The sequence below is a fragment of the Erinaceus europaeus genome, chromosome 8 (genome assembly GCF_950295315.1).
Source record: "Erinaceus europaeus chromosome 8, mEriEur2.1, whole genome shotgun sequence".
Lineage (NCBI taxonomy): Eukaryota > Metazoa > Chordata > Mammalia > Eulipotyphla > Erinaceidae > Erinaceus > Erinaceus europaeus.
Window position 1 is genome coordinate 23,838,163 of NC_080169.1, and position 14,988 is coordinate 23,853,150.

Sequence of the window (14,988 nt, forward strand, 5' to 3'; positions counted from 1 at the left end):
GTTCCTCTCTTTGTTATTCTTATAAAACATGTATCACCTTGAGTGAGAAGGCAGGCTGGGAAATTCTGTCTAAAGACTAGACATTTTGGTAGATGGCAGAAGAATGAGTAGGGCTTAGCCAGTTTAGAAATGGAGACAAAGGAATAATTTCCTTAAAAAGCATAGGTTTTATCCTTTATGTTTTAGTCTCCATGTTACTAGACTTTTACTTTAGGTCAAAGGCTGTTTAATATGTCTAGCAGGCCACCTAGTACTGTGGAGAATAAAATAGACATTGGGTGCATTTCAGGTGGCAAGACTAATGTTTCAAGGATATCTGTATTAAAATAATAATGACTATAATAAAGTGGTAAGGCACTTTTTGTAGAAGAGAAAACTAACTACTGAGTGATAATTTCATTTCTGTGATATACACATAAATATTGTGTATAATCTTTACTTAACCTACAAGTGGTATAATCTAAATAAAAGTCATGGAGACCAGGTCTGTAAGATGTCTGAATAGAAATTAGAGGATTCTAGGACACAGACTCGATGACTAGATTTCCGTTTACCTGTGCTTTGTGAGTATGATGAAAGGACGATGGGTTCTGGGTAGCTACCCTTCCCATCTTTGTGAAGAGTGAAGACTTGCATTAGCTTCTGGTCAGCAATTCCTACCCCTGCCCTTTAGCATGAGGTGGGAAAAGTCCTATGGGCGGCTCACACTGAGGTAGCAAGCCTGAACTATAGAATCCTCCCCCCTTCCTCATGTCCCATCTCTCATGTTTCCTCTTCCCTTTAGAGTCTTGACTCTCAGTGCTTCTTTAAGTATTTGATTGTGACAACAGTGGAGGGCAGGAAAATGTGAGACTTAGGTGAATGAAGAGAGCATGAAAGAGCTTTGCACTTAAGATGCAGCACTTTGTCATAATGACCTTTTTTTTTTAAACCAGAGCGCTGATAAGCTCTGGGTTATGGTGGTGGTGCTGTGGGGGATTAAACCTGTGACTTTGGAGCCTCAGGTATGGGAGTCTCTTTGCATAATCATTATGCTATCTGTCCCTGCATCCTGTCATCATAAAATGAAAACATTTGCTGACAAATGATTTATATTTGCAGCTTAAAAACATTTTGAATAATGACAATGCCATTTGAACAATGCCCGAGAAAAGAAAAAGTCAATTTCATTCTACTACTAAAATGTTGAAATTAGATTTGGTATGTGCTAGAAAAACGGCAATGATGCACACACGATAGTTCAGTGAAGGGGGGCCAACACGTCAAAGTTTCAGAGTGTTTGAGTTGACACATTTTAAGGACAGGCATTCCTTTTCTTCTTCAACGTTACTGTGTGAAGTGAAACTAAGGAAGATGCAGCCAAAAGGAATAGAAGTTTTCATGTTCCCAAAGATTGCAAAAGACTGACTAGCTAGTTGATTTCTAGTATCAACTGGTTTCATTAGAAGATTTGCAAAGAGAAAAAGTTTCAAAATAAATAAAACTTGGGTCAGAAAACAATCAGTTCTAAAGATCCTTGGACAGCTTCTTCAAGAAGTGCTTTTTCTTTTATTCTTTTTAATAAAAAATGGGATCTACTAAGTTACGCAATTGAAGTGTTGGCGTTGGAGCAGTGCCAGCACTTTTTCTGCACTGTCCCAGCGTCCTGTTTTTATTAGCGGAAGGTACTGACTTCTAAACTTTTCCGCTCACAGCCATGTGACTGACTTGTTCATTTTCACTGCTTCAGAATTTTGTTGAAGAGGCTGTCTGTACTAAAGTTCCAAGGACTGATGTACCATTTCTATGTGACTTTTCTAGTTGAGCTAAACTTAAGTAGATTTTCTTTTCTTTTGTTTCTTTTTTAAAATTTTTTTATTTATAAAAAGGAAACATTGACAAAACCATAGGATAAGAGGGCTACAACTTCGCACAATTCCCACCACCAGAACTCCATATTCCATCCCCTCCCCTGATAGCTTTCCTATTCTTTATCCCTGTGGGTGTATGAACCCAAGGTCATTGTGGGATGCAGAAGGTGGAAGGTCTGGCTTCTGTAATTGCTTACCCACTGAACATGGGCGTTGACAGGTCGATCCATACTCCCAGCCTGCCTCTCTCTTTCCCTAGTGGGGAAGGGTTCTGGGGAATCAAAGCTCCAGGACACATTGGTAGGGTTGTCTGTCCAGGGAAGTCTGGTTGACATCATGCTGGGATCTGGAACCTGGTGGCTGAAAAGAGAGTTAACATACAAAGCCAAACAAATTGTTGAACAGTCATGGACCTAAAGGGCAGATGAAGAGTTGGGGGGATGTCTCTGTTTTGTAGATAGCTAGTAGGCATATTTTAGTTATATTTCAAAGGCCCTGTAGCTATACTAGTGTTTTTGTTGTTGTTGTTTGTTTTTTTTTTTTTGCCTGAGCCTGAAATCTGATATGCAGGTGGATCCAGGTTATTGTCTGGGGAGATGATGTCATGGCTGAAAAAAGGACCAGAAAGCTGGATCAGGGAAGAGAGTACCTCCCTAATACGGGAAAGGGGTATAAATATTGTTGACTGTAAACCCCATTGATTTACAAACTTAGAAACCAGTGTTGTTTCTGGGTTGTAAAGCTGAATATGCTTAGTTAAGTAACTCTCTTGGGATCTAAGCTGGCATCCACTCAGGTCTTGTTAAATTAAACCCTCTTGCTGAGTGATCTCCATCATTGTTGACCAAGTGTTTCAAGATATAGGCTCATACTGCTTTTGTCAGTTTTTCAAGTGTAGTATAACTTTGAAGTAGTAGTATGCTTTTCTACTGGCAAAGATTAAAAAGACACCAAGTGGCAAATTAAAAAAAAAATTTTTTTTATATTTATTTTTATTTATTTATTCCCTTTTGTTGCCCTTGTTTTATTGTTGTAGTTATTATTGTTGTCATTGTTGTTGGATAGGACAGAGAGAAATGGAGAGGGGAGGGGGAAGACAGAGAGAGGGAGAGAAAGATAGACACCTGCAGACCTGTTTCACCGCTTGTGAAGCGACACCCCTGCAGGTGTGGAGCCAGGGCTTGAACCAGGATCCTTATGCGGGTCCTTGTGCTTAGTGCCACCTGCGCTTAACCCGCTGCGCTACAGCCTGACTCCCCCCAAGTGGCAAATTTAACAGGGCAATGTCCATCTTTTTTGCAAGTTTCTGTTAACCACTTGATCTACTTGGAGGCAGTGCTGAGTTTGACTTCTCTCAAGCTGTTTTATGACAGTTTATCTAGAAGACACATTAAGATTTCTCTTTATATAAAGCAACTGGGTTAAGGGGCCAGGTGGTGGCGCACCTGGCTAAGTGCTCACATTACAGTGCTCAAGGTCCCAGATTCAAACCCCTTGTCCCACCTGCAGGGGCTTTGAAGTTTCATGAGTGGTGAAGCAAGGCTGCAGGTGTCTCTCTCTGTCTCTCTCTCTCTCTCCCTGTGTTTTCCCCTTCTTGATTTCTGTCTATCCAATAAATAAGTAAAATATAAAGAAAAAAAAAAAAAACCAGTTCATAAAGCAAGGCTAACATTCTCTCCTCCCATGATTATATACAAAGGAGTGCATATGCAGTTCCTTCAGATTGCTCTAAATCTTTTTTTTTTTTTTTATTTAAAGAATTTATTTATTTACTCATGAGAAAGATAGGAGGAGAGAGAGAAAGAGCCAGACATCACTCTGATACATGTGCTGCTGGGGACTGAACTTGGGATCTCATGGTTAAGAATCCAGTGCTTTAGCCTCTGTGCCACCTCCCAGACCACTGCTTTGAATCTTCTCATCCACCCTCCCACCGTCCAACTAGTATTGAAGAGTTAAACAAAGACTTACTTATTCTGTGAGAGAGAATAATCCCAGAACACTATCACTCTTGCAGATGTGGTGGTTTTGCTGGGAATTAAACCTAGACTTCATTGATGCAAGTCCTGTTACCCACTGAGTAACCTTTCCAGCCATGTTTAGCAGATTGTGTCTTTAATCTCTCTGGTTCATTACTCTTTGTCTTGTACACAGATACATGCTGGTGTTCCAGTGAATCTCAATCCAGAGTAATTGAAATAAATAATTCTCCAAGGCCATACACAAAGCCTGTGCTCTAGTCAAAATGGAAACAAAAAAATAGGAAAGTTGAGTTATTTAAATGTATAACAACATAGGATGTGGTAATTGGGATAGCCAAGGCCTAGAGGTCAGCTTGGTAAGGGACTGTTACAAATAGGAAGTTCTTGAAGAATCTTAGCAGTCCATTGCCGTAACCACTCAACCACCTTGTCAGCTGTTTGAAGAACCTTAGAGCTGCTGTATATTTTTAGTAAGTCATTGCAGATGATTCCTCTCTCTTCTGGCCTTTCCCATAGATACTGTATTCCTTCCTAGACCTTAAGGTTACTAAATAGGAAAAATTTCTTTGTCTTTAAGTGTTATATCTTCTTTGAAAATGGAAATCCTTAAAGATGAGGTACTGTTCTCTTTAATTTTTATGACAAACATACACGAGAACACTGTTTGATCATATGCATTGCCAAGCATTGAATCTGATGCCTCACACATGCTAGGGTGTTTTCTACTCACTGAGCCACTTCTCTGGTCCCCAAATTACTATTATTTTATAGATTCAGACAGTGAAGCCAGAGAGGTCTTAAGTGATCTGTATAAGATCACCTATGAGTTAGCTGAAGGGACCCTAATTAGGTTGGCTCTCCTAAAAGCTAAGTGTCAGACTGGCAACAAGATTTGTTCTCCCTCCATTCCCCAACCCCACCCCTAGTTTTTGAGTCATCGCCAGATTTTGTCAGCTACTTATTTCACAGTCTTGAAGTTATCACATAGAAGGCAAAGTGATTGAAATATCTGGAGATAACACATGTACCTGTCAAATAAACATACCTTCTATAGTAAACATTAGAGACTCTCATTAAAACACACCAGATGTAGTGAGTAGATATAGAACAGTTGTGGCCAGTACAGTGATGGCATTCCAGCTATCATTGTGTGTTTTTTACGGACCTGTAAGCTTAGACATTACTCTTCTGTATAATTGAGGAATATGCAGTACTCAATGACCCAAGCATCTTGAGAAGCAGATGCTATGGAGGCAGGAGGCTGATTGACCACCCAAACTCTTGGCAGTTGCTTGAATTGGAGCTGCCAGTTTATGAGCAGGAGAAGCTCAAAGGTGTGAGGCACTCTTAGATCGATGAGCTAATTGCTAATGTTCCCGAGGACAACTCTGAAGGCGTTCTGCATGAACTTGAATTTCTTTCAATGGGATAGATTCGTTTAATTCATAAGAGCAAGTCTGAAGTAGACCCTTAGGTATACTTGAAGATCCTGAAAGGTCTATAGAGGTGGAGGTTGCTTAGAAGGAAAGGCCACTGAATGGTATGCCACTGCTTTGCATTGTGTTTATTACTTAATTCAAGTTGTGATAAACAGAAGGGACTTTTCAGGTAAACTCTACTCTTAGTACAGTCCAGGAGGAGAGAGTTATGACTCATAACTTTTCATAGAATCTCCTATTACTGAGCAGTATATTTTCATGAGCAGAATTAAAATGTTTGTCAAGAAATAGTTAGCTCCATTGGAACCTCAATATTTATTTGGGCATAGAAAAGTTTTTCATGGAACTTAAGGATTTCTTTTGAATTTGAAGAAAAATTGTTTTCAGAATTGCTTGTGGCATGTCTATTATATGATAGAGAAGGAGAAAGACAGAGAGACACCTGCAGCACTGCTTCACCACTCATGAAACTTTCCCCCTGCAGGTGGGGACCAGGGGTTCAAATCTGTCCTTGAACACTGTAATATGTGTGCTCAACATGGCATGCCACTACCCAGCTCTGTAAAATGTACTGTTTAAGAATTCAAGTTGGTAGAGTCCATGAGAAGTATGTCTGTTCTCAAGACTGTTGGGGTTAGCCCCTTTACTTCCTAACTCACTTCACACTTTAAAAAACTAGTATATCTGATTATCTGATTTCTTTCCATAGAAACTGTATCTGTATGGGTATAAGAAATAGATTTTTTAAAGTCTATTTTACTTTTAATCACTTGGAAACAAATTTTTTCCCCTCCTCTTTACTATTATGAACATTCCTAAAAAGTAGATCTTTCTTGTGTTGTGGAAACTTCTTGCATTTTAAGTAATGAACTTTTACAATTTTTTTTTTAAAGGTAGTGTCTTCCCCAGCAGATGTAGCTGAAAAAGCTGACAGAATTATTACAATGTTGCCAACCAGTATGAATGCAATAGAAGCTTATTCTGGAGAAAATGGAATTCTAAAGTACGTAATTCTCAATTGTAGAAATTTTGTTGTAGTAGTTCATGAATTTCACATTTGTTTAGAACTACTGGAAAATTACATTGTGTTTGTTATACCTTTCTATATAGCTTCTATTCTTGAAATGAATGGTGTGGTTTCTCTCTGTACTGCCCCCCTTTTTTTTTTTTACCCTTTTTGCTTAACTCTTTAATTCTTATATTAAACTTTCACTATAACATGTTTAAGAGACTTTTAAAGTTTGCATTTTAAACTTTTCAGCTGCTTAAAGTGTAACTTGCTTTTGGTTTATAGAAATTCAGAAAGAGGTTTTTTTTTTTTTTTTATGAAAAATAAAACCAAACCCTGGACAGAACATTATTATCTTACATTTTATTATATAATAAAAAGTTATTGTATGTCCTCTGGGTTAGTTAGTATATCTGTAGTAAGAACTTTGAGAAGTTGAAATTAAATATTAATAGTAACTCCTTAAATAAAATATATTTTAGGAAAATGTTTCCCAGTCAGTTCCTATCTACCTGACTTTGAGAACATTTTAATTAATTGCTATTTAGGCAGTCCTTCTGGTTCTGTTAGCATGAAAATGGCTGGATTCCCAGCTTGGTTTTCAGGACTTACTAGTTCCTTTCTTCACTTATTTTGCTGTTGAGAATTTCAGTAAGGAGCTAAAACATACTCTAGCAGGTCCATGAGAGTTCAAAAAGAAATGGCTTACTACATGAAACTTGAGGTTTTTGGAAGTCAGATTGCTTTGGAAAATTAACCAACTTAGACATCTGGATATTAGGCAAAAAACTGATAAGATAAATCTTTAGATTTCAGGGAAGGTTGAAAGACACTCATTTTGGAAGGAGTCCTCAGTCTTTCCATAGCACGTATAGGCCAGAGGCAACCTAGTCATATCATTGCCTACCTAGCCTGCTCCAATTATGGCCCTGCTTTGCCACAGGGAAAACTTACTGAAAACTTATGTGAAGACAAAATGCTGTGTTTGTGTTTATTAATATCCTTTACTGAGGAACATGGTGGCTAGCTACCAGAGCAATGTTGTCTAGGGATTGCTTTAAGGCAGTTTGGCTTTACACTGTTCTATAATTTCCTTCTCATGAATGGTTCTTTATTTTCTTTTGGGTCAGAATCATTTCTCTACACTTGGTGCATGTGTAATTTTGGAGACATTCTCCCCCCCCTTTACTTAAAGATTTAAGATTTTAAAAATATTAATATCAAAGCTGGTAAACTTAATTCTTCCTTCCTAGGTTATTATAAAGTGTTCTAAGGTGAAATGTTAATTGTGTGTGCCATTTCTTTCCCATGGAGTATGCCTGGTCATTCATTCCATCTAATCCAGATCAATTCACTTGTCTAGAATTGTTGTTTAAAGCATTTCGTGTGCTATTTTTTCTCTACAGAAATATTTTATGTTTAAAAAACTGTTGATTTATTAGAGAATTAGAGAGAATAAGGATTAGGCTGTCATTCTGGCATATGTGGTGTTGGGGTCAGTCAAACTCAGGACCTCATCTTGTATGTCCTGTTCCAACTGCTGTGCCACCTTCTGGATGACTTCTTCCTCCTCCTCCTCTTTCTATAGTTTTATCAATAATTTTCTGTTTCCCTTCTGTTTCCTAAATATTTACATTTATTCAATTTTTAAAATATTTACATCTATCCAGTTCTACATTTTTCAGTTGTAATTATGATTAAATGTTCTCTGGGTTAGTTTATTTATAATAAGAACGTTGGGAAGCTTGAGCAAAAGGCTGGTCGTGGCCCTTTATATAAACTATGATATAGGTCAGTGTTTACTAACCAGTGAAAATAGGTTTAGCATACAGATTATAGTGGCCCTGGAGGTAGTACAGTAGATGGAATGTTGAACTCTCAAACAGGAGGCTTGGGGTCAATTCCTGGTGTTATATATGCAGCAGAGTAGTACTCTGGTACGTATTTTCTCTCTCCTCTCTTTTCTCTTAATCATGTTAATAAATATTTAAAAATATATAGACTATAAAGGAATTATATTGGTAGATAGTTTTCACTTACAGTGTAAGTAAGAAAAGTCTTACTCTATAAAGATTTTTTTCCAATATTGATAGAAATAAGTATGAAATGACTACTTACCTTGTTTAACAATGAATATATATATATATATGTATGTAGAAATTTATTATAAATAACGGAGAGACTTTATGAGATTTCTAGCATCTGGATTCCTATATTTTCCTTTCTGCCTTTTTGGTGCTTTGTTTTGTGTTTATATTTTATAGTTACAAGAATATACCATCTTGAAGCAAATAACTAGGTCTTTGTTTCTTATGTTCATTCTACTTAGTGGATATGACATGGATATGTGAAATTGGATTATGGCTTATTAAACACAAATAAATTACTTTTTAAAGGGATCCATTTACTTCAAAGACAAAAGTTAAACCCCACTAAATCGTCCATTTAAATTTAATAAGTGCTTAAAAACTGCTTACATCTTAGCTTACCTGTATGTAATGTGGTTATTGTATATTTCACCTGAAATCAGAACTTATGCCATGTAGTTTATTAGATCATTTTGGGTTTTTTGAGAGAGTTTGGGTTTACTTTGAAGTATAATTGATACGAACATGAATTGAATTTTGAACCAACTTTACTGTCTTTAATACCACACCAAAGACTTCCTTGAGATCTGGCAGCTTTGAGTAGATTCTTATTCTGTAGTTGCATGAAATATTTATTAAGAGTTGTAAACTATATTTTCAAAACTATAAAGCTATTTTAAGACAATTATACTATAGTTTTAAAAACTACACATTTACTTATTTTCTTAGAAAAGTGAAGAAAGGCTCACTATTAATAGATTCCAGTACTATTGATCCTGCGTTTACAAAGGAATTGGCCAAAGAAGTCGAAAAAATGGGAGCAGTTTTTATGGATGCCCCTGTTTCTGGTGGTAAGTAGCAGCTAAAATAAACGTGTACCCATTTCTGTTTGTTAAAAGTGTATGGTAAGTTGTATGATACCCAGCATAATATCTTGTCTTTTCATAATATCTTAAGTATTTTTACACTAGATCTTTTTACCTACTTGCCTTATTAAAAACAATCCTGGAATGTTACTTTTAGCACTGTTCTAAATTTATTTAAAAAGATGCTTCAACTTTGAAAATTATGAATTTTTGGTCCAAATTACAGTGTGTTGAGTGAGGTAGGTCAGTTCTTTCTAGATGAAGCTTTCCAGTACAGATTCAAGGCATAATTATTTTGAATGATCTTACAGCTGCTTATGAAATAAAAAGAATAATTAAAAAATTATTTCTCAAGGAAAGCAATAAACCCAGTTGACTTTTTTTTTTTTTTAAGACAGAGAGGCAGAGAGAATGTGTGAAAGAGACCATAGCTCTGAAACTTCCTTCAGTGCATTGGGAGCCTGGTTAAATGTTGGTTGTGCACATGGCAAAGCAGTGCACTAAGTGAGCTATTTTGCTTTCTTCCAGGTGATTTAAATATAGCAAAATAATTTGGTCTGGCCCCTATCACTGTAACACAAGCTACATTGGGTGCTAACTTCTTAAAATTATTAATTTTTTTACATTTTTTAATTAGTGCTTTAATATTGATTTACAAAATTAGAAGATAACAGGGTTACAAGTCTGCACCGTTGCTACCACCAGAGAGATCTGGATCCCTAATCCCTCCATTGTAAGCTACAACAGTTCTCCCAAGGTTCCAGATATGGGTTAGCTATTATTTCTACAATCTTTGGTCTTTATTTGTGTATATTTGCCCTTTTTTTTGTTTTTAAAGGTCTTATTTGATAGGACAGAGAGAAATTGAGAGGGGCGGGGGAGATAGATAAGGAGAGAGAAAGACACCTGCAGACCTGCTTTGCCACTTGTGAAGCATCCCCCCTGCAAGTGGGGAGCGGAGGCTTAACACCTGGTCCTTGGAGGTCCTTGTGCTTCGTACTATATTCACTTAACACTGCCCAGCCCTGTTGAGACTAGGTTTAATATCTGGCACCACCTTAAGTCAGAGAAGCTGTGTTCTGATAAAAAACAAAAACAGAGAAGACCTTATTGTACTTTCTGATTATACACTCTGATCTTCTTTACTATGTTAACTTCACTGTGATTGTGCTTCTTTGAATGCTTCAGTTTTATTTCACGCAATAAACTCTGCTTACTCGCTCTATTCTCTCTGTTAGGAACATTCCAGGTATTAGGGTTAAGTGAGGTTTTCAAGATGTTCAAAGTGTTTTGCCTCACGGCCGCTTAGCATTCAGTAGCAATATAGAGAGTAAAGAAAAAATAATTTCAATGATAGGTTCTACGAAGAAAAAAAAAAAGATAGAGGTGATAATTGAGGTAAACTGAGGCGGTTTGCTCACATAGAGTAAACAGACATCCCCGGGGGAATTAAGGGTTCAGCTTTGAGCTGACTACATGCACAGGTAGGTGTGTGTGTGGGGGGGGGTGTTTTAGTAGTGGGAGCTGCTTAAAAGGCCTGAGGCAAGAGTAAGCTTAGTGAGTTCTTGCAACATTTGTCTTTGTGTCACCATAACTTGGCAGAGTATATTAAACTGAATCTTTTAGAACTTGACTCCTCATTTTATGTGTTACCATGGGCATGTTTAATAGTGATTATCAAAGCTAACTCAGCTTCATAAAAATCAGTCTGTGACATTGGCTTCATATTTATGATGCTATCTGTTTATATGCCTTCTGTGAATCGCATCTTCAGGTAAGTTGCAATCTTTATTTAATGTCAAATGTTACATAGTCACACCATTTTGAGTATGTATATAATTTAAATTTTTACCTTGGAGCGGCTCTGTGTAGTTATTTCCAATTTGATCAGCTCTCTAGTATAATGAATGCTTGACTATAAAGCAAATTAAAAACTATTGTTTGTGACTAATGACCAAATGCTGTTCATTCTGCTCTAAGGGCATAATTATAGTACTTAACTATGCTTGAATAATTGAAGAACAAACTCACTGATTGCCTCGAATGTCTGTAGATTTACATAGAGACCTGGACTTGCTATGACTCTGAAGTGGCACTTGTAGCTAGCTGGAAGGGTTTTTTGTGCTGGCAAGTCTCATTGCTTTGCTAAACTGTATTGTTCCAGTCAGGGATTAATGTCAAGATTAAATAATTGAACTTGTGTATATATGTTTGCATAATGGTTCCCTACCAGGAAACCAGATTTTATACTCTATTTGGTTACTTTAAGTTTTAGTAATTTGTTTGAGGTATTCTTAGAATATGGAATAGCGAGCACAAAACTTATTAAAGAGTTTCTTCTAAAGTGTTACATTTGCTTTCTAAATTCTTCAGTGAAAATCCCACATAGATTCCATTACTGTTTTTAAAATCAAGTGCACATTCTTGGCTTTTACTACTTACTGAATTGGATACCTACTGTTTTTCCTCTATATCTGTATTTAATTTATGGCAGAAGGACCACAAAAACAAAAAAATATTTATATTTTGGCACCTGACATCATCATAATTAAGAGTATGGGCATTTCTATTAGAACATTTTCTTAGGTTTATAACTTGGCAGTTGTAGTTGGCATGGCCTGAAACATTACTATTCCTGTCCAAAACCGAGTTCTTTTACTAAGTCTTATATAACTGAGTTTGCCTTGGTTTATAACATATGTATGTGTGGGAGGGCTATCGCAGTAGTTCTTTTTTTTTTTTTTTTTTTTTTAATGTTTTGTGTGTGATGGTTCTTAATGTTTTATTCTTACCTCAGTAAAACTTTATTTTTTAGTGTTTTATATTTATTTATTTATTTATTATTTTTATTTTTTTTCTGCCTTCACTGTTATTGCTGGGACTTCATGCCATCACTACAAACCCACTGCTCCTGGCCATTTTTTTTTTTTCTTATTGGATGGAACAGAGGGAAGTTGAAAGAGGAGGGAGAGATAAGGAGAGAGAAAGACAGCTGCAGAGCTGCTTCACCACTGGTGAAGTGTCCCTGCTGCAGGTTGGGAGCTGGGGGCTCAAACCTGGATTCTTGCACAGTTCCTTCGGCTTAGTAAGTACTATGTGTGCTTACCCCAGTGCGCCACCTCCCATCCTTGGTTAAAATTATGTTGGTTTAACATGGTTAAGATAACTCATTTTCATTTCATCCCTTCCAAAGAATTCTGTTACTCATATTGGAGGAAGTGACTTGAGCTGATAGAGCACAGGACTTGCATGCCTGAGGCTCATTCACTGGGGCCACATGTCATGAAGTGCTGCTGGAGCTTTTCTTTCCCAACCCCCTCTTGTGATATTCTATTGCATATGAAATAAAAATCAATTCTTTTTTTTTTTTTTTTTTTTTTTTTTTTTTAATCAGAGCACTGCTCAGCTCTGGCTTATGGTGGTGTGGAGGACTGAACTGAACCCAGACTGGTACTTTGGTAGATTTTTTTTTTTTCTTTAAAGAGTAGTGTGGGAGTCAGGCAGTAGCCGTGGGTTAAGCACAGGTGGCTCCAAGCGCAAGGACCCGCATAAGGATCCTGGTTCGAGCTCCCGGCTCCCCACCTGCAGGGAAGTTGCTTCACAGGTGGTGAAGCAGGTCTGCAGGTGTCTATCTTTCTCTCCCCATCTCTGTCTTCCCCTCCTCTCTCCATCTCTCTCTGTCCTATCCAACAATGATGACATCAACAACAATAATAACTACAACAACAATGAAAAAAAGAGTGGTGCTATCATATGCTCTTTACTTTTTATTTACATATGTGTTTGCTTGATGCCAGGGCTTGTTCCTAGCACTGCTGAGCTTCCTCCCTAGACCGGTTTTCTCATTCTTTATTTTTTGGATGAGAGGGAGATGGGAGAAGGAAAGGAAGAGAGAAGGGGGGGTGGAGAAAGAGGGCAAGAGAGAGGTAGAGAGAGATTTTGCTCGAATATCCTTGGAGCTCCCCTGCTAATATGTGGTGGTTTCATGTGGTACTTGGGGGCTTGAACTCAGTACCATGCATATGTTAAGACGTGGACAAGCTCATCTACTGGATAAGCTCTCTTTTGGCTACAGGTTTTTACTTCTTTCTAAATGATTTCTTTTCCCTCATTTCTACCTTTACTTTTTAATCTCTTTATTAAGGAAATGTTGGTTTACAGGTTATTGTTGTCACAGAGGTGCAGTTTTGCATCCGTATCAGTATACCTCTTCCTCCACTAACAGTCTTCTTCTTTCACCATAGGTCCCCAACCCTCCCTTTATGATGCGCATCCCATCCCACACCCCAGTATCTTCCTTAACTAAGTCCCTGGATCTTCTGCAACAGACCATAATCTATTAATTTTTCACCTTGTATTTTCCCTTGCTTTTAATGTCTTCGGTTCCACCTGTGAGTGAGATCAACCTGGTATGGTTCCTTCTTTTGGCTTATTTTAATAAACATGATTCCCTCCAGGTCCCAAATTGCAACAAAAGAGAATATTTTATCATTTCTTATAGCTTAGTAGTATTACATTGTGTAAACTTCCTTTTTCAAAAGATTCATTTATTAATCAATGAGTGAGAGGTGGAGGGAAAAAGAACCAGGGGTCTGGTGGTAGTACATCTGGTTGATCGCTATGCTACAATGCGCAAGGACCCAGGTTTGAGCCCCCAGTCCCCACCTGCAGGGGGAAAGCTTTGCAAGTGGTGAAGCAGGGCTGCAGGTGTCTCTCTGTCTCTCTCCCTCTCTATCTCCCCCTCCCCCTCTCGATTTCTGTCTGTTTCTATTCAAATAAATAAAGATAATTTAAAAAAAATTTAAAAAAGAAAAAGAACCAGATTATCATTCTGGTACATGCTATGCTGGGGATTGAACCTGGGACTTCATGCTTGAAAATACAATACTTTATGTACTGTGCCACTTCTGGACTGCACAGATCATAATTTTCTTAACCATGCCTCTGTTGCTGGATATTTAACGTTGTTTCCAGTTTTGACTTTGCCACAAGCATAGTCATGCCACAAGCATTGTGGCATGCCTCATAGCATTGCCACAAGCATAGTCATGTGTTGATCTCTTTGGATAATTGTTTTTGTGTCTTTGGATATATACCTAGGAGAAGAATTGCTGGATCATATTGAAGGAACATTAAAAAAATATTTGGGGGATTAATGACTTTTTAATTTAATTAATTAATTAATTTATTTGCCTCCAGGGTTATTGCTGGGGCTCAGTGCCTGCACCATGAATCCACTGCTCCTGGAGGTCATTTTTCCCCCCTTTTGTTGCCTTTGTTGTTGTAACCTTGTTGTGGTTATTATTGTTGTTGTTCATGTCATTCGTTGTTGGCTAGGACAGAGAGAAATGGAGAGAGGAGGGGAAGACAGAGAGAGGGAGAGTAAGATAGACACCTGCAGACCTGCTTCACCACTTGTGAGGTGACTTCCCACAAGGTGGGGAGCCGGGGGCTCGAACCAGGATCCTTACATAGGTTTTTGCGCTTTTCACCACATGCACTTAACCCACTGTGCTACTGCCCGATCCGCCCGATCCCCCGGGGTTAATAACATAGTCAACAGTAAATACAGTTGTTGGTACATGTGTAAAATTTCTGTTTTCTGCAAAACACTAACCCTCCACCGAGGTGGTCTTCCACTGTTGTGCATCAGGACCTGATACCTCCCCTCTTACTTTGGTGCAATACACTAACTCCAGTCCAAGTTCTGTCTGCTTTGTGTTTCCTCTTCTGTTCTTATTTATCAACTTCTGTA

At 37.7% G+C, this 14,988-nt stretch overlaps 1 protein-coding gene across 1 annotated transcript in view; it reads left to right on the forward strand.

The window, feature by feature from the left end:
• Window positions 1-14,988, forward strand: part of HIBADH (3-hydroxyisobutyrate dehydrogenase) — a 114,163-nt gene that overhangs the window by 17,008 nt on the left and 82,167 nt on the right. Inside the window, exons 3-4 of the mRNA XM_007521633.3 lie at window positions 6,165-6,274; window positions 9,097-9,218. Coding sequence (XP_007521695.2) covers window positions 6,165-6,274; window positions 9,097-9,218 — 232 coding nt within the window. The remainder of the gene's footprint in view (window positions 1-6,164; window positions 6,275-9,096; window positions 9,219-14,988) is intronic.